The sequence below is a fragment of the Oryzias latipes genome, chromosome 5 (genome assembly GCF_002234675.1).
Source record: "Oryzias latipes chromosome 5, ASM223467v1".
Classification (NCBI taxonomy): domain Eukaryota; kingdom Metazoa; phylum Chordata; class Actinopteri; order Beloniformes; family Adrianichthyidae; genus Oryzias; species Oryzias latipes.
In genome coordinates this window covers 502,025-527,049 of record NC_019863.2, presented here as the reverse complement: position 1 = coordinate 527,049, position 25,025 = coordinate 502,025, and the positions used below count along the sequence as shown (strand labels likewise).

At 44.3% G+C, this 25,025-nt stretch overlaps 2 protein-coding genes across 2 annotated transcripts; both read right to left on the bottom strand.

Annotated features, from left to right (window-relative positions):
- Window positions 1–198: 198 nt before the first annotated feature.
- On the bottom strand, window positions 199–3,730 carry LOC110013329 (ras-related protein Rab-44). Its single transcript, XM_020701438.2, has 4 exons — window positions 2,291–3,730; window positions 996–1,094; window positions 837–913; window positions 199–753 (listed from the first exon to the last, which is right to left on the bottom strand). Exons 1-4 carry the CDS (start codon window positions 2,393–2,395, stop codon window positions 666–668), a joined length of 369 nt encoding a protein of 122 aa, XP_020557097.1. The 5' UTR covers window positions 2,396–3,730; the 3' UTR covers window positions 199–665.
- A 10,792-nt stretch (window positions 3,731–14,522) lies between these two features.
- On the bottom strand, window positions 14,523–24,475 carry LOC101167349 (serine/arginine-rich splicing factor 3). Its single transcript, XM_020701437.1, has 7 exons — window positions 24,252–24,475; window positions 23,440–23,495; window positions 18,839–19,049; window positions 18,635–18,769; window positions 16,366–16,404; window positions 16,204–16,290; window positions 14,523–14,918 (listed from the first exon to the last, which is right to left on the bottom strand). Exons 2-7 carry the CDS (start codon window positions 23,444–23,446, stop codon window positions 14,891–14,893), a joined length of 507 nt encoding a protein of 168 aa, XP_020557096.1. The 5' UTR covers window positions 23,447–23,495; window positions 24,252–24,475; the 3' UTR covers window positions 14,523–14,890.
- Between the last annotated feature and the right edge of the window lie 550 nt (window positions 24,476–25,025).

Below are 25,025 nucleotides of genomic sequence, written 5' to 3'. Positions count from 1 at the left end.
CCCTCGGCGCCATTGTTGTCATGCTTTTCATATTATCAGAGGAGGACTTGTTCCACGGAAAAAGCTAAACGAACGTCAACTGGTAAATGAATTCTGCTATAGACCCGTCGACGTCTCCAGAAACAGCTGGAGAAAAACCCAAAACTGTTCATGAAACTAAACCTACTAGACTGAGCATAGAGCTGGAAATGCAGCAAAAAGGCTGAAAGAGTAGCTTTATTTAGACAGGTTCCTGAAAGAGGTTCATTCTGTGCTTTCCTGATTAAATCGCTAAAATCACATTTTATACTATTATTAGGAACACAAAGTAACAATAATTCTAAAAGCTACCAGTCTTTAAATCAAACAAAAAATTAAATAAACTTTTCTACAGCTATTAGATTGAAAATCTGAAATCAAACAAAGTATTTAGTCCTGAAACGACACAAAGACAAAAAGTGCAAAACTAGTAAAAACATTCTTTGTTTCTCCTTTTTACACTCAAGGATCTAATAGAAAACATTCTGGCAAATCTAGAATTCCTGATGCTATCAAAGGAAGCAGAAACATAATTCTACTTATCAATTTGGTTTTACAACAGTTGACAAGCCATAAGGACAAAACGAGTCATTTCTGTTTAAAGTGAGCCTCTGGTGGGACGTCTGACTTTGCAGAAACCTGCTTCTTCAGCAACATCCTGAACGCTTTTTCTTCACCGGATCTCTGGGTAACTTTGTGGTTTCCTCTCTCAAGTCGGCTCTGTGACTCAGCAGCCTGGCAACGACAGAGAGGAGCTTCGTTAGTGCGGCCGTCTGGCTCTGGAGACGCTTCCCTCATCAATCTCAGGTGTGCTTTACCTGCCAACGGTCTCCAGCGCCTCCAGCACATTTTCACCTGTGGCAGCACTGCACTCCACAAACTCAAAGTTATATTCCTGCAGGAGAAAAGGACATTCTTGAGATGGAAAGGCAGACATTACATTTACAGACAATGAGGATTTTGTCAAGCCGTTTCACCTTTGCTAGAATTTCTCCCTGTTGGCTTTTCACCTGCCTCTGTGTGTGATCGCTCTTGTTCCCAACGAGGACGACGGTGACGTTTTCGGATGCAGCTTCCTGCAAAGTGTGCAATGGTTCGGTCATTTGGTCTTTGACCTGTCTAACGCATCAGTCAACGTTCCTCTGCCTTGAATGAGCAACACACCAGACAAGATCTCATCTAAAAAATGTGAAGATCTTTAAGAGAGGAGAGACTTCAGTTCAGAAGGTTTTGAAGACTTAACGCTCTCTAAAATGGAACGTTGGTTCCACCACATCCTGTGCTGTACAGCTCTGGGTCACAGCAGAGCCACAGCTTCACAGATCTGTCGACTGAACCATCCTCTTCCGTTGTTATGGCGATGCATTCTGAAAATAGGCTTGAAGATGAAACTGAGGCGGGCTGTGAAAAACACGCATGCAGGACAGGAGAGAAGTGCTGGCCTTCAACACCAGGATGGACCCGCCCCGACCCGGCAGAGCTCAGCAGAATCAAACGGCCTTCAGATCATGAAGATGCTAAAACTGCAGCGTGTTGAAAATGCAAAAGACATCACTGAAATAAACACTCAGCCTGCAGCCAAAGCAAGTCAGGTTGTTAAGAAGACGGCTGGAGGACGGTTTACTTCATGCATAAATGCTAACAAGTGATTCTATCATTAAAAATCATGGTATAAAATATGCAAAAGGCTCAAATCTCTCAGTATTGCACACATTGCTGTCACTTGGTAATCAATGGAGTGTGAGAGGATTGCATATGTTAATGCTAAACGTCCACCAGAGGGCTTCAGATATGGAATTAGTGGAGGGAAGACTTAAATAGTTAATCTATAGAAAAATTCAGAGTAATTATTACAAAGGGTGAAATCATAGACAATTATAAAGGAGCCAACAAGATTCATTCTAACTGATAGTTTTCAGTGTTTACTTCCTGTAATTCAGTAAAAATACTGTCTGTATAAATAAAGTTTGGATTGAATTGATAAAAGGGTCTTGGACTCCATAAGAAGTTCATCTTTATTCAAAGCCCTTTTGGAACATCCTTCATACTTATGTTTATGATGTCTTTTATTTTGTCACTTTTGAAATAAAATAACCTTTAGAAAAACATGTGGAAGTAGTCTATAGGTTGGATGTGGCTGAAGTGTTTTCCTAAAGAAGAGGCACTCGCTGTTCTAAAACCTGTTTATTCAGGATCACTTTACACTTCCAGCTATTAAAAGACTGGGTTTAACCACAGACGCATCCTGCTTTGTGTTTGTGAGCCGTCCTACCTGGATGCAGTTAGCCCAGTAGCTGACAGCGGAGAAGCTCTGACAGGAAGTGATGTCATACATCAGGAGAAAGGCGTGGGCCTTGTGGAAAATCTGCCTCGTCATGGAGCGAAACCTTGAACGACAGTCGCCAGAGACACAGTTTGGGGTTTCTGCTGTGACAAATGACGAGTGTGGAATGTGGACTGGTGTTCCCCGGAGACCAGAGGGATGTTTGAGCCGCTGACGGGAACACGCTTATGTAACGCTTACAGCACAGTGTGTGCCTGCCAGAGGAACACAATGCACTCGTACTACTACTAACACACTTCAACAAATACCCAGATGTACCGTCACCACACTGGTTTTACTTCAGTCTTTGGGAGCTCAGCTGTAAGCCATGAGAGAGCTGCAGTGAGGCCTAAAAGCCTGTCTTTTTGGCACATGGCCATGGTGTTTGCTACAGTAAACCATTTTGATTTGAATCAATGTTACAAACATAGACGGGGCGACAGGTTTGCTGTCTGTGGGAGCTCATACTTGGCTGTAGTTTTGAAAATCTCAAGCAGGATGCAAGGATCTTAATGGGAGGAGCCTGAGTTTGAAGGACAGCGTGTCCATTTGTGTTCATGCAGAAGACGTTGATGCAATCAGCATACATGCAATGTTGCATTGCTGGTCAGAGAAAATCCAGAGCAGTGGGATGGAAAACAGATCTGTAAAACTGGAAATGTGTTGCATCTTTGAAAGTTTAGCCAGTTGGATTTGTTTCTGAACTGAACATGCTTCCTGATCTGAAACAAAGATTGAGGTTGGGTCTGAACTCCATCACTGCTTTGTGCATCACACAGAGGGAGGTCTCTGCAAAACCTGGTGTGAATCAACACTCAATAGATTGGTGAATATAGACTAGAATGCAAACCTTAGATCCATTTTTCATTGGAAAACAAAACTAATAAAATGGACTTTTTTCTAAATCATTAAAATCTTCATCCTCAGAACACAGTGGATTTAAAAAGTCTTCATAAAATGTTCATTTTGATTAGAATTTATTTCGGTAACTGGGTGTTGCCAGATTTGCAGTAATAAGCATTTGTCAAATGATATTAAAATCCAGGGAACTGGACAGTCCCACGTCTTTTAGGCTTTAGGGAGTAGTGAGGTAATTCTGACACGTATGTCCTCATTTTTGTTTATTGATCTGGAAATTGGATTCTTGACTTTATCTGTAATTGAAACCATACTAAACAAACAGTTTTCAGTGTGTTCGGTTTGCCTGTTTGTGACTCAACACCAACAGAATCGATCTGCCTTCAGGGAGAAATAAAGCCTCAGTGACCTCACCTGTGTGTGTGGTTGTGGGTGTTTGTGTGAGTGGAGGTGAACGGGTTGGTGGGTTGGAATTGTTTCTCTTTTTCATATTTTGTTGTCTGTTTGTTTTTACATGTAAAGTGCTTTTTTATATGAAAAAGTCTTTTACACCATTTCTTTATGATTAAAAGAGAGTTTGTGCAAAATGTACCTTTCTTGCCCGGCTGTATCCCATAAACACATCACCACACGTTTCCCATCAACCACCACTGTCCACTCGCAGGAGTCCAGACCTGAAAGAAATCCCATTAATGGTCTCTGACAAACATCTGCTGGAATAACCGGAGCGTTCTGAACTCACCAATAGAGGCTTGGACTTCAGAGAAAAACTTTCCATTCTGAGCCCTCTTCATGAAGGAGGTCTTCCCCACACTGCTGTCTCCGATCAGGACCACGTTGTAGCTGTCTGCCGTGAGGCCGGACGCTCTGGGATCCCCTGAAGTCATGGTGACATGTGACTGGAGTTCTTGGTCTATGACCCTAACATATGTGTTCATGTCATTGCTCTGTTTACCAACGACACGCTGCTTTCGGTGGTCCTGGTCCTGGCGGACTGGAGTTTGCTGAGACTGGGCCAGTGTGTTTGAACTGTGGAAACCAAATGTTGGGTTCACACGACGGTACACACAACAGTTCACACAACGGTACACACAACAGTGTTCACACAACGGTACACACAACAGTGTTCACACAACAGTGTTCACACGACGGTACACACAACAGTGTTCACACAACGGTACACACAACAGTGTTCACACAACGGTACACACAACAGTGTTCACACAACGGTACACACAACAGTGTTCACACAACGGTACACACAACAGTGTTCACACAACAGTGTTCACACGACGGTACACACAACAGTGTTCACACAACGGTACACACAACAGTGTTCACACAACAGTACACACAACAGTGTTCACACAACGGTACACACAACAGTGTTCACACAATGGTACACACAACAGTTCACACAACGGTACACACAACAGTGTTCACACAACGGTACACACAACAGTGTTCACACAATGGTACACACAACAGTTCACACAACGGTACACACAACAGTGTTCACACAACAGTGTTCACACGACGGTACACACAACAGTGTTCACACGACGGTACACACAACAGTGTTCACACAACGGTACACACAACAGTGTTCACACAACGGTACACACAACAGTGTTCACACAACGGTACACACAACAGTGTTCACACAATGGTACACACAACAGTGTTCACACAACGGTACACACAACAGTGTTCACACAACAGTGTTCACACGACGGTACACACAACAGTGTTCACACAACGGTACACACAACAGTGTTCACACAATGGTACACACAACAGTGTTCACACAACGGTACACACAACAGTGTTCACACAACAGTGTTCACACAACAGTGTTCCCACAACGGTACACACAACAGTGTTCACACAACAGTACACACAACAGTGTTCACACAACGGTACACACAACATTGTTCACACAACGGTACACACAACAGTGTTCACACAACGGTACACACAACAGTGTTCACACAATGGTACACACAACAGTGTTCACACAACGGTACACACAACAGTGTTCACACAACAGTGTTCACACGACGGTACACACAACAGTGTTCACACAACGGTACACACAACAGTGTTCACACAACAGTACACACAACAGTGTTCACACAACGGTACACACAACAGTGTTCACACAATGGTACACACAACAGTTCACACAACGGTACACACAACAGTGTTCACACAACGGTACACACAACAGTGTTCACACAATGGTACACACAACAGTTCACACAACGGTACACACAACAGTGTTCACACAACAGTGTTCACACGACGGTACACACAACAGTGTTCACACGACGGTACACACAACAGTGTTCACACAACGGTACACACAACAGTGTTCACACAACGGTACACACAACAGTGTTCACACAACGGTACACACAACAGTGTTCACACAATGGTAAACACAACAGTGTTCACACAACGGTACACACAACAGTGTTCACACAACAGTGTTCACACGACGGTACACACAACAGTGTTCACACAACATTGTTCACACAACGGTACACACAACAGTGTTCACACAACAGTACACACAACAGTGTTCACACAATGGTACACACAACAGTGTTCACACAACGGTACACACAACAGTGTTCACACAACAGTGTTCACACGACGGTACACACAACAGTGTTCACACAACGGTACACACAACAGTGTTCACACAACAGTACACACAACAGTGTTCACACAACGGTACACACAACAGTGTTCACACAATGGTACACACAACAGTTCACACAACGGTACACACAACAGTGTTCACACAACGGTACACACAACAGTGTTCACACAATGGTACACACAACAGTTCACACAACGGTACACACAACAGTGTTCACACAACAGTGTTCACACGACGGTACACACAACAGTGTTCACACGACGATACACACAACAGTGTTCACACAACGGTACACACAACAGTGTTCACACAACGGTACACACAACAGTGTTCACACAACGGTACACACAACAGTGTTCACACAATGGTACACACAACAGTGTTCACACAACGGTACACACAACAGTGTTCACACAACAGTGTTCACACAACAGTGTTCACACGACGGTACACACAACAGTGTTCACACAACAGTGTTCACACAACGGTACACACAACAGTGTTCACACAACAGTACACACAACAGTGTTCACACAACGGTACACACAACAGTGTTCACACAATGGTACACACAACAGTTCACACAACGGTACACACAACAGTGTTCACACAACGGTACACACAACAGTGTTCACACAATGGTACACACAACAGTGTTCACACAACGGTACACACAACAGTGTTCACACAACAGTGTTCACACGACGGTACACACAACAGTGTTCACACAACGGTACACACAACAGTGTTCACACAACGGTACACACAACAGTGTTCACACAACGGTACACACAACAGTGTTCACACAACGGTACACACAACAGTGTTCACACAATGGTACACACAACAGTTCACACAACGGTACACACAACAGTGTTCACACAACGGTACACACAACAGTGTTCACACAATGGTACACACAACAGTGTTCACACAACGGTACACACAACAGTGTTCACACAACGGTACACACAACAGTGTTCACACAACGGTACACACAACAGTGTTCACACAATGGTACACACAACAGTGTTCACACAACGGTACACACAACAGTGTTCACACAACAGTGTTCACACAACGGTACACACAACAGTGTTCACACAATGGTACACACAACAGTGTTCACTCAACAGTACACACAACAGTGTTCACACAACAGCGTTCACACGACGGTAAACACAACAATGTTCACTCAACCGTGTTCACACAACAGTGTTCACACAACAGCGTTCACACAATGGTACACACAACAGTGTTCACACAACAGCGTTCACACAATGGTACACACAACAGTGTTCACACAACAGCGTTCACACAACGGTACACACAACAGTGTTCACACAACAGTGTTCACACGACGGTACACACAACAGTGTTCACACAACGGTACACACAACAGTGTTCACACAACACTACACAAAACAGTGTTAACTCAACGGTTTAGACACAACAGTGTACTTGTGACCTGTATGTCTGCAGAGTGAACAGAAGACCTGACGAGCGTCAAACTATCTCATTGACCCAAAATGCCCAGTTGGGAATGAGAAAGTAAATAAAAGTTTCATTTTACTAATTAAAGATAATAATAAATCCCATTGAATACTAAGATACAAATAAAACAGCAGTAAAAAGAGATTCAAACCAGTCACAATTGTCTTAAAAACAAAAAAGGCAACAAACATTGAAACAGCTGTGAATAATTACGTTTTTTACACAAAGCTGGACTTTTCAGTGACATGGTGAAAGTGTTATGTTGATGTAGATGACAAGTGTATTGCAAGCGTCTGAAAAGCTCGGGGGGGGGGGGGGGGCCTCAAAGAAGCTAGGCTTCTGCCCACTCCCTTTTCAACGTTTGTTTAAAGAAGAATAATTATTATCATTATTTTTTGTTTTTCAAGGTCTGTTATTAAGGGTTTTTCTTTTATTTTCATCTGTTTGAACAGAACTTTCCAGTTATCAGGTAATCATCAGGGTTCTCTGAAACCAGCCTCCAGTGGTTGTTAGAAGAACTGCAGCAGGTTACTTCCTGGTTTGGTTAAGATGGGTGTTTTTTTAAAGACCCACGCCGATGAAAATTGTGTTTTTAACATGTTCTGGTGATGGAAAACATATATAAAGAAAATAAAGACTAAAACTGAATTTCTGAATTTTTTTAATTCGAATTGTGGGAATCAGGAGCAGATGCAAACAATGCTGTTTGAAAAAGCTTGTAAGTGTGACAGAAACTACAATCAGGGTGCCACAAGCGTCCTGCTCTGCTCCATTCTGATCATCCACTGTCAGACCAACAGACCCATGAATGTCTCTGTTCTCCTGGTCTGAGCTGGAATCTGGATCAGAACTGGACGGAGGGATGGATCTGATGTTGCTGCTGTTTTTGTTGCACTGCTAATGATAGGCCCTTTGTCCTAGAAAACGAGCCATCTCCACCCCTGATGTTTCATCATCATCATCATCATCATCATCATCATCATCATGTCACATAAGTTGTGCACATTTTTATAGAGTACTGTTGTGTGAGTACTGTCCATGCATCAAATGGATTGACTGAAGGTTACCAAACGTAAAACTTTCTCTTAAATGGACAGACAGGATTGGCAGTTCCAGGACATGAAATGTACTTTTTGATATCCATCTGTCTGTTCATTGATTGTTGTCAGATTGTTATATTTCATTCTTTTGAGTTTTTGACTTACCCAGCAGTTGTGGAGCTGATGTGGGGAAAGACCTCCTTATGCTGCTGTCTACCGACCTGCAGAGACAACGGCAGTTGTCTTTGTGAAAGGACTCGTGGTTTTTTCTGAACACTCTTCTGCTGAAAAACCATTCTGACCACATTTTAAGCTGTTTTGGGTTTTTCATTCAATTCAATGTTATGTGTATAGCCCAATATTTATAACTATAGCCGTCTCAATGGGCTTCATTCATTTGATTGTGTAATAAACATGGATCATGAAGAACATAAAGTCATAGAATTCTTAATCTGATTGCTAAACTAAACTGAAGCTGATCTCCTTTAAGACCGGCACTTGTCATGTTTTAGGGAAGCTCAATAGGGGGCCCTGTTCTCCTTTCCAGCATGTGAAACATACAAGGATGACCACATCTTCCTCAAATTGGCTTGAGTCACATCATTGTTGCAGAAAACTCACAACTTTGGTGTAAAATTGGCTCAAGCAAATAGGAAGTGCAGCCTGAGGCAGACTTGCTGTGTAGATAACCAGAGTACCAGAGAGTCTGTGAGAACATGTGAAGTGACTCTGTGTGTTTTCACTCTGACAGCTGTCTTTAGTCTAATCTTTGACTAATATTTTCTGTCAGCAATGAACTGAAAAACAAGTTCTGTGACATCAGACATGTTCAGTCCAGTATGACACAGGGAGCTTGTGTGACCATGAAAAGGCTGCCTGTACCTGTGAGTCTGAGTCCAGACTTGTTCCTTGCTGCTCCTGCTCCTCGGCCGGCTGAGCGGTGTCCTCCACAGGGACCCCCACGCTCACCTCGGGCTCTTTTTTGTTCTGATGCAAGTGCGACTTCCGGTTGGATCCAAACTTTTTCCTTCTCGCTCCAGATGCTGCTTCTGACACGGCGTTGTTGTTGGGAAAGGCTGTCAGAGGTGGCTGTGGAGCCAGCAGACCCTGGCTTCTGTTTACCGGCTGGTTTTCAGAAAGTGGCCTCCCTTCAGGAGCCAGTATGGATTCATCTCCATGACTACGCTCCACTGCTTCAAAGAGTTCCTCTTTTCTTGGTTCAGAGCTGCCGTCCCCATGTTCTGTGTGAAACTGAGGCTGTTTCTCTTTAAATGTGGGCACCAGCTCTGTTTGCTTATCTTCATCCATATGTAAAGTGCTGGTTTCTTCATCCTCTGGTTCCTTCCTCTCATCAGACTTTTCTTTTCTGGCCTGTGATCCAAGACTCCTGCGGGTGGAGCCCATTTTTCTTTTCTTCTTGGATGCATTTAAATCAGGACTTGCACCTTTAGTCTCAGGATGTTTACCTTGCATTCCTTCCTTTTTACTGCCTGGCTCTTCTTCATCAGCGACTGTGACCTCTGGTATCTGTACATCCACTCGTCCGTTGTCATTTTTTTGGGTCATTTCATCAAAAGACACTGAGCTCACAGGATCTGTGGCAGGCGGCTGACCTGTTGAAGTACTTCCTGACGTGGAGGTTTCAGGTAATTCTGAGGTGGTAAAGTCTGCCTTCTGACTGAGAACTGCTTCAGGCTGAGGAGCAGAATCTTCTAGCATTGGAGGAGTCTTCACCTGGTCCTCCACTGGGACGTCCTGCTTTGTGTCCTCTGCCACTGCTGTGAGCAAACTCCTGTCCTCCTCCTGGTGGACTTCCTGCCTGTGTGAGTCTTTGTCAGCGGACAGTGTGATGCGGTGCACAAAGGCTTCTTTTTGATCAGGAACCGGGGCGCTTTCTGAGCTGATGACGTCATCATGATATTTGTGACTCTGCGTATCTGGGTGACTGCTCCAAACAGAGGCTTGTGATGATTGGATCTTCTCTTTTTTCAGCGAGTCATATCCTGTAAGCTGAGCGGAGTTCTCCGGCTCTTTTCCACATCCAACGTGTTTGTCTTTGTTGGACTTTGAGGAATCCTCTTTATCTGCAGTTGCAACAGTGCTGTCGACCAGAGCATTGTTCAAAAAAGCCCTTTTCCCCTCCTGCGTTTTATCTGCAGGCCCTGCTGAGTTAATCTTTCTGACTTCTGCAACAAAAAGGACATCTTCTGGTTCTCCCTGACTCATCCTCTGTATTTCTGTTGCTTCATGGCGCCCCGTTAGTTGGACTTCTTCCTCTTTAGATTCTTGGCTTTCTTCATCAGCTTTGTTGTGTCGTTTTTCTTTATCCCTTCTGCTGGACCCAAACTTCCTTCTGTGCCCTGCTGCTTTCCTGCTTGACGGACTTTCATCTTTGCTGAAGCGACAGTCCACATGTTGGGATTTCAAAGCACAATCAGAGTCTCTTGGTGGAAAATATTCCTTCTGAAAGATGGAATTGTCATCCGTTGGATGTACTTCTTGTGTTAGGTTAATCTGTTCTTTGTGTGCTTCACTCAAAACCTGTAGACTTCCTGCAGGATTTAAAAGGCTGAAAGCTCCATGTGGCTCATTGTTTGCTGTAAAGGTCTCTAGCAGAGATGATGAGGTCTGGTGTTTGGGGGCCATGCTTTCTGGGGGGCTCTCTGCTGAGCATATGTACGCCGTGTTCTGACTGGGTACCTGGTTGCTTGGTAAATTTCCATACGACATCATCATTTCCACATCGGAATCTCTGTCCTTCTTTTCTGGAAGCTCTGTGGAAGAAGTTGAAGGTATAAAATCTAAATCTGGCATGCTTTCAGTGTGGACAGAATCCATTTGTTTTATTCTTTCTGGCTGTTCAAAGCTCAAACTTGACACTTCTGTGTTTCCTTCATCATTTAAACTTGCAGAGTTTAGCCAAGCGTCATGGTTGAAATGAGAAGCCTCTGTTTCAGATGAATGAGCACTTTCTCTGGTGCTGGGGTTGGGGGCAGTTTCTTCTTGCACTTGCATCTCCTGAATATCTTCCAGAGCAGAGTCCAGCCCTTTTTTCTCCCTGACCTGTGACTTGTCATAATCAACAGTAAGCTTGGACTGGTGTGCCTCTGGAAATGGACTTTGGGTCCTGGAGAAGAGAGGGGGACTTTGAGCTCCATCACTATGAGAGATGCCTTGCATTGGTGCTGACTCGGCCTCTGGTCCTTGCTTTGTGTTTCCAGCGTTCTCTGAATGTCGAGTCGCTCCGACATGAGCTATCTGCTGTTCTGCGGTCGGCCCCTCGTCTCTTATCGTGAGCCTTCCCTTGGTTTTGCAGCTTTGTTCAGCCAGTCTCTCCTCTACAGAAAGAGACACATTTGGTTCACACTCTATTAAATGCTGAACAATGTCACTCTGCCCTACCGCTGTCATGCATTCTTGTCTTTCTGAAAGTGTTACTAGAGGCACAGTGGGAGCTTCCTCCTTCTGCTTCTCCCTGTAACACCATTCGTTAATGATTTCTTCTTCTTTTTTGGAGACTAGAATTCTCCCAAAGCCGGCCTGGGCGTTCAGGTTTTGGGTCTTTGCTGTGTCATCTCTTCCTCTTTCCTCCAGCTCTGTTTCTCCTGGCTTTTCTTGGCCTGCTGTGCTTTGGTTCTGATCAAAGCCGGCGCTGCTCTTGTCCACCAAACACACGGCACCGGCCTGAGGGTGGGCCTCTGAAGAAACACTACTTTGTGATTGAAAAGACGATAAAGCAGATTTGTCCTCCATTCCTGGAAGACATTTTTGCTCAGAGGTGGATTTTCTTTCATCCTCTGATCTGTTCTCTTGTCTTGGAGCTAAATCCGCTTGGTTTCCATCGCTGAGCCCCCTTTTTTTGGTATCAAAAAATTCCTGATCTTCATCTCGTGTGTCTAAAGCCTCACAGGGTTTTTCGGGACACGCAGCAGGTCTGTCTTCATAACTTGCCGTATCCTCCTCTGTGGAAGAAGTTTTTCTCCCTGGAATCGAGGATTTGAGACATATTTCATTTCTGCTAATAGCTTCATTAGCAACTGTTTCTTCATCAGATGCACCATAATGTGGACGAGGATTAACATCAGAATTATCCCCTTTCTGCTGTGAGTGTTCATCAGCTCCATCAACTTCATTTTGAGCCTCTTTTTCCCTCAAAAGGCTGAAGTTCTCCTGGTCCGGTTCCTGACTTGGCAACCAAACATCAGGATCCTCAGAACGTCCATCTGCAAGCCCTGAACGTGGAGGACTGTCTTGTGAAACAGAGAGGATTAAATCATGAGTGGGGTCTTCACGGTCTTCTTTCAGGCTTGCACTTTCAGTTTTTAACAATACCTGGAGGGTGTTTTCGCTCTTTGAGCTTTCTGAAGCGCACACTGCAGATTCTTGAAGAGGTTTTTCTTTCTTTTCATGGCGAGACCCAGGATGTTTTGTGATTCCGCTGAGGCTTGCGTCTCCATCAGAGCTCACAGAACCGCTGTGTGAGCAGGACTTAAAGGGGGGACTCGACTCCGACCCTCGGCTTTGGACAGAAAAGCTGCGGAGCTCGACTTCAGAGGGAACTCCCTGTTCTTCTTGGTGAACCTTTGGTCCATCAGAAGGCTGTTGGTCGAGCTCATCAAAGCCTCCATACATCTGCCCCGCTGCACTTTCTTGCCCTCCTGTGATGGGGGGACATTTTCTCCCATCATCCTGAAGACCGTCACTGCTTTTCCCGCTCATAAAACCCACGTTCTGGTCATCTTCAGGAGCTGAAACCTCTTCTTTATCAGTAGTTTGCACACCGAGCAGGGATTTAGAAGTGTCAACAGTTTCGTCAACATGCTCCTCATCACTTGGAAATGCGGTTTCATTTAAAAGCACATGCTTTGACTCATCTTTTTCTGGATTTTCAATCACACCCACCTGTGGAAACTGAGCCGTTTGGGGTGCTAGAAGAAGATGGCTCTGTGTCTCATTGGTAGTAAAGCCGCCTTTAGACGAGTCTAGGACTTCCATCCTGGCTCGACTCTCACTGGCTTCCCTGCAGCTGCTTGCAGTTGTGATCACAGAAAGTGTGACGGGCAATTCAGCCATCGAGTAGTCGTCCTGAAAGCCTTCTGAACATGCAGATGCGATCCGTGGGGTCACCTCAGATTTGGCCCCCCCACTTTGGAGGCTGTCAAAGGTTTCAGCGGGCCTCAGGGCGGTTTCATTCCTGCATGCGTGCGGATTATAAGCACAGGGGATTTCTGGAGACGGCGTCCAGCTGACCTCAGCCTCCATGTATTCAGAAGCAGAGGTTGCATAAGAGCCATCAGGAGTTGCAGACGTTTCATTCTCCCCCCTTTGATTGGATGGGACTGCCGAGGCTGCTGCAGAAATGTGGCTTTCAGGAGTTGCATCCAAGCTGGCCTCCTCATCGTCATCTTCCTTGGGTTCAAGCTGCAGCCTCTCTGTTTTTTTACGACTAGACCCCAGCTTTCTTCTGCTCAACGAGCCTCCAGAATCCCTGACGTGGTCTGCAGACACTAGAACTTCCTGGACGTCCGGCGCCTGCTGCTGATCTGCAGAAGGCTCGTCCGTTACATTCTCAAGAGTGCAGAGGAGTTTGCTCTGGTGTGCCGGCGCCCGACGGGAACCCAAACGCTTTTTCTTGTTACTCTGAGCAGACATGACTTCTCATGTCTGTGCCTGAAGCATTAGGACAGAAGAACACAGGAAGCTTTCATTTCACTTCACGTTGATTTCACTAAAAGTGGCACCATTAAAACACTAAACCAAGAACATGAAGCTACGGCTGCAACGCTCTGCGTTTTGACTCACCATCCACCTCTGCTGCCTCCCGCATGTCCTCGGTCTCTACTCTGCTTGGGTCGTTTCATAAACGGGGGCGTGTTTTTGACAGGACGCCGCTCTCCACTGCTTCCTGTGTGTAACTAGCAGCCAGTATCAGCACCTCAGTCACTTCCTGAACCGAGAGGCGCTTTAGTTTCTACAGAATCATCAATGTGTGCACCGAAAACGATCACATGCATAGACTCAGATGACATGGCACCTGGAAAAACTGAACAAGTATTCAGAACAAAGCACAAAGAAAGGTGAAGCACTGAAACCGCTTCAGAAACGTTCTACAGACGGCCTGCACTTCTGAATGTCATGTTTATTGAGTTTGTGTTGATTGTGTTCACACCACTGCATGTCACAATGACTCACTGAAGAGACGAGGCGACAAGAACAAAATGATCAACAAATAACAAAAAATACAAGAGTTTAATTCAACACTTAAAAAGCACATTACTGCTCAACTAAATACAGTTCTGAGTGAAAGCATGCAGGGCCAGAATGGATTTCTGCTTCACCATTAAGACAGAAAAATGGAAGGAAAATCCTTAGTCATCATTTAACACACGTTTTCACTACTGCGCTTAGATCGCCTCAATGTGGGAAAGAAAACCTGAAAAGAAAATCAAAAATACAAAACTGCCTTCTTGACCCAAAAATCCAAGATCTTCATTTCCTTTCAGTCGACCTGGAACGACTGTAGAACAAAAACAGGAATCGATTATTAAAATACCGCTCAGATGGAAACATGTTTGATATTTGTCTTCTCAAAGAAAACAAATGGAATAAACATTTCAATTTTTTTATTTCTAAAGGTTTCTCATCTTAAATCTCTCAAACCGACACAAAGACACTGTCTAAGAATTAACGATCTGTGGAGACGTCACAACAGCCCAGAAGCGCCGTGCACACGCTCCCTGACCTGCCCCGCCCAGCGTGCACACGCTCCCTGACCTGCCCCGCCCAGCGTGCACACGCTCCCTGACCTGCCCCGCCCAGCGTGCACACGCTCCCTGACCTGCCCCGCCCAGCGTGCACACGCTCGCTCATCTGCCCCGCCCAGCGTGCACACGCTCCCTGGCCTGCCCCGCCCAGCGTGCACACGCTCGCTCATCTGCCCCGCCTAGCGTGCACACGCTCCCTGGCCTGCCCCGCCCAGCGTGCACACGCTCACTCATCTGCCCCGCCCAGCGTGCACACGCTCCCTGACCATGTTCTGGTGCAGTAGAGCAGATGCACGTTGCTGCATTCCTGCACACATCTTAAATGCGTCCAGCCTGGATTCTGATGTTGCTGCACATATTTTAAATAAAACTTAATCAAATCTTTTCTCCACATTTGTGTTTTTTCTCTGACCGATTTTGGAGGTTTGCTGTCCCGCTTTAACCAGAGAGGATAAAAACATAAATAAGAATAAAATCAGGATCCTTTTTTAGTATTGCATCCATGAAAATAAGATCACCCTAAAGTTCTGGAGGCCCGATCAGACTGAAACCCTGGCCCGCTGTGGCCCGCTGCTCAAATCGTGCTGGTGCCAGACCATCACGCCCAGATGGCATCTGTATCATCGACTTAACATTGAAAATGGTCGCCTCTGCCGAGCGAATGGCGTTTGCTGCGAAGGCAGCTTAACCCGTAATCCTAAACGTAACCTTCCTCTGGATCCATGCGGCTCAGATAAAAGTCCAGCGCCGGCCGGACGTATTTGGAAAATGACCTGTGAATAGTCACTTTCTGCCCCCCTCCCTCTGTGTTAAGCTTTTTACTCATTGCAGGTTAAGGGCGGAGCTACTCATGCCAGCAACAATGGCCACGCCCATTTAGAGGAGATTTTGGAAACAGAGGCTTCAGATAAACATGAAATATGACTTTTAGACATTTAGGTTTTGGTTAAAACTTTACAATTAGTTTTTATTTTTAAATGTCATTGGTAAACTTCGGAGCATGTGGAGTCATAAGAATGAAAATACAGACAAATGTACCTCCTTGACCGGGAGAAGGATCGTGAACGCTTGCGGTTCTTGTCTCTGGACAGAGACCGGTATCTGCGTCTGTCTCTTGAAAGAGACCTGAATGGAAGAAGACAGAAGACTTTTCAGTCACAGGAAATGTTTATCCCACAAATAATTTACAATGGGGCTTACCTGCTGCGACTACGACTCAGGCTCCTCCTCCTTGGTGATCTACAGATGTCAGTGAGGTAAAATAAATGGGAAAATGAAATTAGGATTTCATTTAGACTTTTCTGACAACCAATGAAACCTTTTGACCCTCAGAAGATGTTTGGGTTAATCTTGGAAACGTGGCTACACGTTCCTCCTGATCCAGCAGTCATGGATCATCTTCATCCATGAACTCCAGCAATGTCAACTTCTTTAAAGAAAACTCGCTTCTGTCAGCATCAAACATGAGGCCAGATTTTAGAATAAAGCAGTTCTATAATCAGGGCTCGACATCAAGACGACACTGAGAAAAGTAAAAAAACATCCAAATCTGTTGCTTTATAACCTAAAACCTCCATTGGGCCTTGATATCACTGCACTGCTGCATAATTTCCCATTTCAACCCAATAGAAGATATTCTTGAAACTTGACCAGTAATCAAATTAACCCAATAAAAGATTTAGTACATAAAGTGATTCTGACATTATAAACCAAATTAAAAGCTTTTTACTTCCTCAAAAAAGAAGATGAAAACATAAAAATGGATGGATTTGCTGCATTAATACTACTTAAGTAAAGAACTTTTGGATTCCAATGAACACATTTCTGATCTGCCCCTAGAAATTTGCTAAACGAGTTGGTCAGTAGATTATTGCAACACTCTTTCTACATTTCAAACGAGGAGTCATTTCAAAGTCTGACGAGCATTTCTGGATGTGAATTATTGTCCAAAGTTAACATCCAGATTCTGCTGTAGCTGCAGCCTTTGATCCCAATGTGGGACACAAACAAAAGACCAAAACACAGCCGTGCTGAAGAAACGGCCTTAATGTCGAGCCGTGAAAACGGTGTTGAGTGAAAAAGGAAACAGGTTCCTAATTTGGTTCAACTTTTCTAAAAGTTGTGATCCCGTCAGCGTGAGGTTTGGAGTGCTGCACTGACATTGCTCTGAACACAAGTGCTGAGGGAAAACTGCCAACTTAGATTAAGCAAGAAAACTACAAAGAGCAGGATAAAAGAAACTTACTATTTTGGGGGAATTGGACAAGATAGAAATGACACAAGGAAGCCAGACTGATGGTGAGGGAGGTCGAATTGCAGAGAAGATTTGCCACATGATGCAAATGTTGCAGATATGAAGTTGCCTGGTGGCTGGTTGGAGGGGGGTGGTTGAAGATTTTTCCTGGCTTTTTTTGGGGGGGTGGGATGGACTGAGGCGGACGTAAGCCCAGAGCTGTTCCCGCTGATACAGCAGATTTGTTGAGAAATACAAAAGTACGAGACTTTTTGGTTGATAATGTGACGTGGATCACTGTCGATCGGTAAAGGTCGGAGGAAGAAGAGGAGGATGCTGGGAACTGCATGCTCAGGAACCATAAGGTTGGTGGAACCTGACGACTGGCGCTGTGCCTGGTTATGTGACCACACCAGCCAAGCTGAGTGGGGCTCGCTGGTCAGCAGTCACATGATGCTGAAAGAGGACTAGTTGACTGACTCAGATGGTGAGAAGCGTGGTGGTGACTCTGCAATGGGGTTCAGTTTTTATTAACAGATGACAACTAAACTCAGAAAGATAACAAAATGTAAACCTGCAGAAAGTGCTTTTAAATTAAGTAGATAGAAACATGTTGAATGGAGGAGGAAGACCTAACTGTGCCTCTTCAGGAGTTCTGGTGCTTTCTTTCCAACTACACTTTAGCATTAAGGTCCATTCAAAAGTCTTTAACAGAAGAAAAGCCTCTGACCATATTCACAAAACATCCCAGGTAACCAGTTAGCCTTTTAGACGCTTATTTTAACAAAAGGATTGTTCATTTCATTGAGCAAGACTCTAAGTTTTCATAACAACACTTGAAATAAAACCAAATGTTAAGGATAAAAATGCTCTACTGACAACGCAGACCAATCAGTCAAAAACAACTATTTCAAAGAATTTAGAAGACATTTGAAACGTTTACACTACCAGCAAAAGAAGGAGGTTTTGTGAATACGGCCACAGATTTGATCCAAATAATAACTAATGAAGCAACCAGTTGAAAGCAACCATCCCCCCTGAATGAGCACTGATAATCCTGAACGTCATCACTTCTAATAATGGGGCTAGAATGTACGTTTGGTCCTAATGATAAAAACTTTGGTGGATATCATAGATCTGACTACATCTACATGATAATTACAACCTATGTCGATGAACACATACGTTTTAAAACTTAAAAATAGAACAAACCCGATTTCAGCGGAGAACCTGTACCTGCGTCTGACTGGAGGACTACGACGGCGAAGTTCATCCCGAGGACGCCTACTCCAAGACGGTGGAGGGCCCCGGCTCCTGGAGCGCTTTTCCCCGGTGGATAGTTCCACGCGCACTCGGCAGCCACACATAGTCCTGAGCAGAGGCCTCGTTAGCAAAGGAAGCTAGAAACCAACGGAGGGAAACGGTGAAAGGACGCCTTACCTGCCATCCAGTTCCCTCACAGCATCTGATGCATCTCTGGGATCTTCAAACTCAACAAAGGCAAAACCTGGAGGGTTCCTGGCAACCCAAACAGTTCTTAACGGGCCGTAGTATCCAAAAGCTCGTTCCAGCTCTGTCTTATTGCCATTGTTGCCCAGATTCCCCACGTACACTTTGCAGTCAAGGGGGCAGTCTCGATGATAAGCAGGGTCTAGAAAGAAAAGAAAAGCACCTGATTAAAAAAGGCATCAACAAAGTCTACAGAACATGTAGTGAAGTTTAAACATGTTGGTACATTTACCAAAACATATTCTGACATTTTGATAAAACAAAGTTAAATGATAAAGAATTACAATATTCTTTCACCTTCAGAATCCATACAATTACAACAGACGGTATGTATTGAGGAAAACAAAAAGGTTTGCATAAAAAAATATGTCAATAATTAAAAGAAAATGCCTTTTCACACGTAACTTTCTAAATACGTGTGGTCTGCGCTGAACTTTTTTCTTGGCCGCACAGACCTGGAGGAAAGGTTAAAGGGTAACACAACAGGACAGTTGGAGGCTGACGCCGCTCTCAGCCCAAATTTAAAAAAATGCAACAACAAAAAAAAGGAGGGTGGCGAGGCTAGGGGAGGCGGGCTGAGCGGGTTAGGTTGAGGTAACGTACGTCACACTGCATCTTCAATTACGGAGAGCGATACAGAGCAAAGTTTCACCACAGAACTTTCTGTGGAGGTTTTTTCCCCTCCACCTCCTCCTGAGGCTACGAAAGAGTTTTAGGGCCACCAAAATAAAAAAATAAAAAAGTAAAATTACGAGACTTAAGGCCTGTTCACACCGGGACGAATTTCGCCGGCGATTTTCGCCGACGTTTAACGCCTCGTGACTAAACAAAGGGCACCAATGTGAGTGTGCACACCGACGCGAAAAAACGGCACGCGCCAAAGCGTCAAAAAAAAAAAAAGCCTCGGGTTCGTTTTTTTTTTCGACGCGTCGCGTCGAAATCTATTCGACCAATGAGAATGGCGCTTTTGCACACGTGTCTGGAGCTTCTGAAGTTACAGTAAAACACAACTTGGGGGCGCTCAAACACAAAACTGCCTTGCTGAGCACACATACCAGCGAAGAAGATAGACGCCAAGTAGCGTCTACGCTGCCGCAAAGAAATAATGACGGACATTCTTAAATATCCCCGAACCAAGTACCAGTTGGAGCTACTGGTGCTTGAAATATTCATGTTTTCTTTGTATGATTCTGACAAGCGCGTAAATACTTGCTCTCTCCTTCTGAGTGAAAAGCGACTTTAAGAATCGTAAAGTTGCGCAGCGCCACCTTGTGTACAGGAGTATTTCTGTTTACATTCAGCGCCATCTAATGTCAGGGAATGAAATTGCATGTTCGCTCGGCTCATCGTCAGCGAAAATCGCCTGGGTGTGAACACAAAAAACGTGGCGAAAAACGCTGGCGAATAACGCCTGGCGAATATTCGTCCCGGTGTGTACGGGCCTTTAAAGTCAAAAATTTACGAGATTAAAGTGGAGGTGATCTTACAGAGCAGCAAGTGAACGCCGTGCAGCAGCAGAGCAGACCCACTAAACGTAGCTGAACAGATGAGCTGAATGCTTATTGATAACGTTCCAAATGTTTGGAAGCTCATTTGTTTGATTTACAATTTCTTTATGTTTTATTCATTGTTGGCGGCTTCCAGGATCTCTGCAGCCGTTGATGAAGACACCGGTGTCCCTGCAGATGTCAAGTCAAGTCAAGTCAAGTAACTTTATTTGTCAAGATCTACAATGTTGACACATACATAGAAATTGAAATTGCGTTTTCTCTTCATCTTCAGTTTAAACGGGGAGACACCTTCAAATTGCACAATAAACAACTATAAATAGTAGTAGAGGCCTAAATATAAATAGTATAAAAAAATAAAAGTAAAACAATGAGGAGAGAATAAAGTGACTGAAGTACAGTTACTTAGTTTTTTAACGGCACTAGAGGACTGGTGGAAGGTGCAGTCAGTGCTGATGAGGTAGGTGACGTATGTGTGTCAGAGTTCAGCAGAGCAGGAGGGCAACAGGGCAGCAGGAGGGGAGGGGGGGCAGGGCTGGGAGAGAGTTCAGCTTCCTGACAGCCTGGAGGAGAAAACTGTCTCTGAGTCTGCTGGTCCTGGCCTGAAGACTGCGTAGTCTTCTCCCAGATGGAAGCAGACTGAAGGAGCTGTTGGATGGATGGGTGGGGTCAGCTGCAATGCAGAGGGCTTTTCGGGTCAGGCGGGTGTTGTAGATGTCCTGGAGGGAGGGGAGGGGGGCACCGATGATCCTCTCAGCTGCCCTCACGATGCGATGGAGGGACTTCCGGCAGGACGCGTTGCAGGCGCCATACCACACCGTGATGCAGCTGGTGAGGATGCTCTCCACAGCGCCTCTGTAGAACGTGTGCATGATGGGGGGAGGGACATTTGCTTTCTTGAGTTTACGGAGGAAGTAGAGACGCTGCTGTGATTTCCCAGCTAGTGATGCGATGTTCTCGGACCAGGAGAGGTTGTCTGTGATGTGCACACCCAGGAACTTGGTGCTGCTCACTCTTTCCACCGTAGTGTTGTTGATGGTCAGAGGAGCATGCTGAGTGTGCACTCTCCTGAAGTCCACCACCATCTCCTTCGTCTTCTCCACGTTCAGGAGGAGATTATGGTCTCTGCACCAACCAGCCAGGTGGTTCACCTCACTCCTGTAGTTTGTCTCATCTCCGCTCCTGATGAGACCCACCACCGTGGTGTCGTCGGCAAATTTAACGTAAATGTTGGAGCTGTGTGTCGGGGCGCAGTCGTGGGTCAGCAGGGTAAAGAGGAGGGGGCTCAGCACACATCCCTGGGGAGCCCCTGTGTTCATCATTATGGTACTGGATGTGTTGCTGCCGACTCGCACTGCTTGTGGTCTCCCCGTCAGGAAGTCTAGCAGCCAGTTGCACAGAGGTGTGTTGAGCCCCAGCTGAGCAAGTTTGTGAGTGAGCTGCTGGGGGATGATGGTGTTGAATGCTGAGCTGAAGTCAATGAACAGCATCCTGACATATGAGTCCTTATTCTCCAGGTGGGTGAGTGCGGAGTGAAGAGCAGTTGAGATGGCGTCCTCTGTTGAGCGGTTGGACCGATAAGCAAACTGAAATGGGTCCAGGGAGGGGGGCAGGGCAGACTTGATGTGCCGCATGACTAGCCGTTCGAAGCTCTTCATGATGATGGGGGTCAGAGCAACCGGACGGTAGTCATTAAGGCAGGAGGGAGATGGCTTTTTTGGGACGGGTATGATGGTGGTCGCTTTGAAACATGTGGGGATGACAGCCTGACTCAGAGAGATGTTGAAGATGTCTGTGAAGACATCAGCCAGCCCACTTGGATCCTTTCTTCCTCCATTAAAGACCAGATCTTGAAGTCTTTGTGATGCTTCCGTCTGAGGAGAAGCAGCACTTTTTGGCATTGTCCAAGTTCTAATGCTAATATAACAGACTATTTTCATTCCTCTTTGTTTGATGTTGAAACAGGACGTTTCATCTGGAGGAGTGGGCGTCTGGAACACTGTTTACTTCCGCATTGGTGTTTGGATGACAGGTTCATGACGTAATGAGACAAATGAACTTCAGGTTATGTGAATGAAAAGGAAAGTATTGGTCCTCTTCACCCAAACGTGTCTCTTAGCTCCTTATTTTACAGATGAAACTCCGCTTTACCGACACCGAACCCCAGAAAGACGGCTACACTGAAAATAATCTGAATAATTTTAATTTAATTTTAAAGTGAGACAGTGTGGGATTTTTGATCACCGCGGTGATGAAGCAGCAGGAGTTGCGGTTAGCCCCCCCCCCAACCGCTGCCAAACACAAAATCCCCAAGCGGCCGCATTGCAAATGAATACAATTAATAATTACAATGCAGTTATCTTTATTAACAAATAATAGTAACAACTAACTACTAACTACTGAACTAACTATTTAGGGGTTGTAGAATGAGTATGTGTGTCAGCGCGCTGCGTGTGTAGGAGGAAGGAGCGCGTGCAGTGCGAGAGTGAGTGAGAGCGTGCACAAGTGTGTTGGGGGTGTGCGTGCGTTCATGTTTGACGTTACGGAGTGAAGGAGAAGATTAATAAAAGTTTTCCCCCAGAAAAACAGTGAATGATTCTTTATTAACCCGCTCTGGATGCTCTGAGGGTCCGAACAGGAAAGTGAACCCTGAAGGAAGATCCGTCTTCCTTCAGGGATCTCCCCTGCACCTTTCCTACCAGGAAGAGAAAAGTCAGCGCAGGAAAGGTTAACACGTCCTTGTCCAAATTCATCAGCTGTGTCTTGTCATCTGCCTCAAAGCCAAAGCGTGCCCAAATAGCCGACACAGGATTTGGTTTAGACACTAAATTCATGGCCATTTTTCTCGACTAAACATATGTGAAGGCAATGCATGACTGTGCATGTATAATGTGTGGCCAACATGAATTTCCATTACCTTTGGTGCTTGGTGGTATGTAAATATGTGTGAATAATAGTCTTAATAAAAATGATTTGCCATCTTGTTAAATAATAAACAATAAAATAAAATAAAAATGTTCATACCTCCCATTTTATACTCCCCACTTCCTTCCGTCTGTGAATATGCCTGACAGAAAAACCTGCAACAAAATCAAAGTTAGATGTAGAAGCTCCAGTCAAAAGGCATTTACACCTCATTTTTACAGCTTAGTGTTGTTAGCAGTGTATGTGATCACTGTGCTTAGTCCGAAAAAAATACTTTTACAAGACATTTGCTTTAGACTGGGAGATGGGATGCAATCAGGTTTGAAGTTTGAAGATTCACAAGGCAACAATTTTACTTAGATTTTCTCAAACTAGGGATTGAATGCAGCCAAACAATAACAATGCCAAGCAGTGTGTGCAAAATGGATCCGTTTCAATGCTTTGATTATATTATAGAATTATTTGCTGTAATAGGTAATAAAATAGCGACATAAATTTAAGATTGTACATTTACATCTAAACAATGGAACACGATTCAGCATGTTTTTGTCGTTTCTGCATGCAGCCCGTCCGTCTGCAGGCGGAAACGCACCGGTTCTTGACGGTACGTGGTTGAACATTTACGCAGAGGGAGCTCTACAACACATTTATATCAAATACTTCGCAGAAAATACAAAAAGGTCAAACAGTAAAACAATTTAGCAGTCAAATATCTGAGCTATCAATGAGTTCAGTCTTTAACTCAAATGCTAGTATATTAGCAAGCAGCCTTTCAATGTGGCTAACCTGTTAGCATTTTTTCATGCGACATTTACAAATAATGTAAACCATGAAGCACGGTGGTTACTGCACACTGAAAAATTCGGATGACATAAAAACGTAAATGAAGGCAAGCAGACAAAAAAACTCACCTATTTATAGGTGAAAAGAGAGATTTATCGATAAACGTTCGTCGCCAATTAGATTGACGAAACCAGCAGCGGAAAAGGACCGTCGTCTTCTTCGTCCCTGCGTGAATGGGCAGTAGCCAAGGTAGAGAAAAACTATAGCGCCACCTGCTGCTTCACCCACGTACAGCATCTCATAGAAGGCCATGACAAACAACGGAAACTGTTCAGAACATTATGTTCACTAGTTGTTATCACACAACTGAACACTTATTCTAATACAAACTTACTGCTGTTCGGGTACGGTCACTTTAAATTCAATTAAATGTATTTTTTAAAGTCAACAGCTGCACAAGCCTTTTTGTACAAAATCTGAAATGTGTTTATATATATAAACACACATTTGAGATTTTGTACAAAAGTATATATATATATATATATATATATATATATATATATATATATATATATATATATATATATATTAAAAAATGTTTTGTTCTATATTTACAAGAAGAAACAAGAATACAAGAAAAAGAAAACACTGTTAGAAAAGGTTTTTAAAAAGGACTATTAGAGTGTGACAGAAATGGTCACATTGTTTTAAAATGTTTTTTGAATACTTTTGGACACATTATTACCCTGTTTAATAAAATTACAAATAGTACCAGTGTTCATTCACACGTAGTCTTAAAATGACCCTTGATGGCGTTTTTCAAAGGCTGTTAGACACATTTACAGGTAAAGTTTAAAGGAACAAACTACTTAACAAGCTGAAGTTTAAGATAGAATGATATT

Bases quoted from the DNA above. Each gene is read 5' to 3' on its own strand.
- LOC110013329 (XM_020701438.2), bottom strand. From the start codon at position 2,395: ATGACGAGGCAGATTTTCCACAAGGCCCACGCCTTTCTCCTGATGTAT. The intron at 1,095-2,290 runs GTAGGACGGCTC...CACACTTTGCAG, and splicing joins ACTGGGCTAACTGCATCCAG to GAAGCTGCATCCGAAAACGT. The intron at 914-995 runs GTGAAACGGCTT...TTTCTCCTGCAG, and splicing joins AGGGAGAAATTCTAGCAAAG to GAATATAACTTTGAGTTTGT.
- LOC101167349 (XM_020701437.1), bottom strand. The intron at 16,291-16,365 runs GTAAGCCCCATT...TCTTCCATTCAG, and splicing joins CTGAGTCGTAGTCGCAGCAG to GTCTCTTTCAAGAGACAGAC. The intron at 14,919-16,203 runs GTACATTTGTCT...TTTGTTCTACAG, and splicing joins TCCTTCTCCCGGTCAAGGAG to TCGTTCCAGGTCGACTGAAA.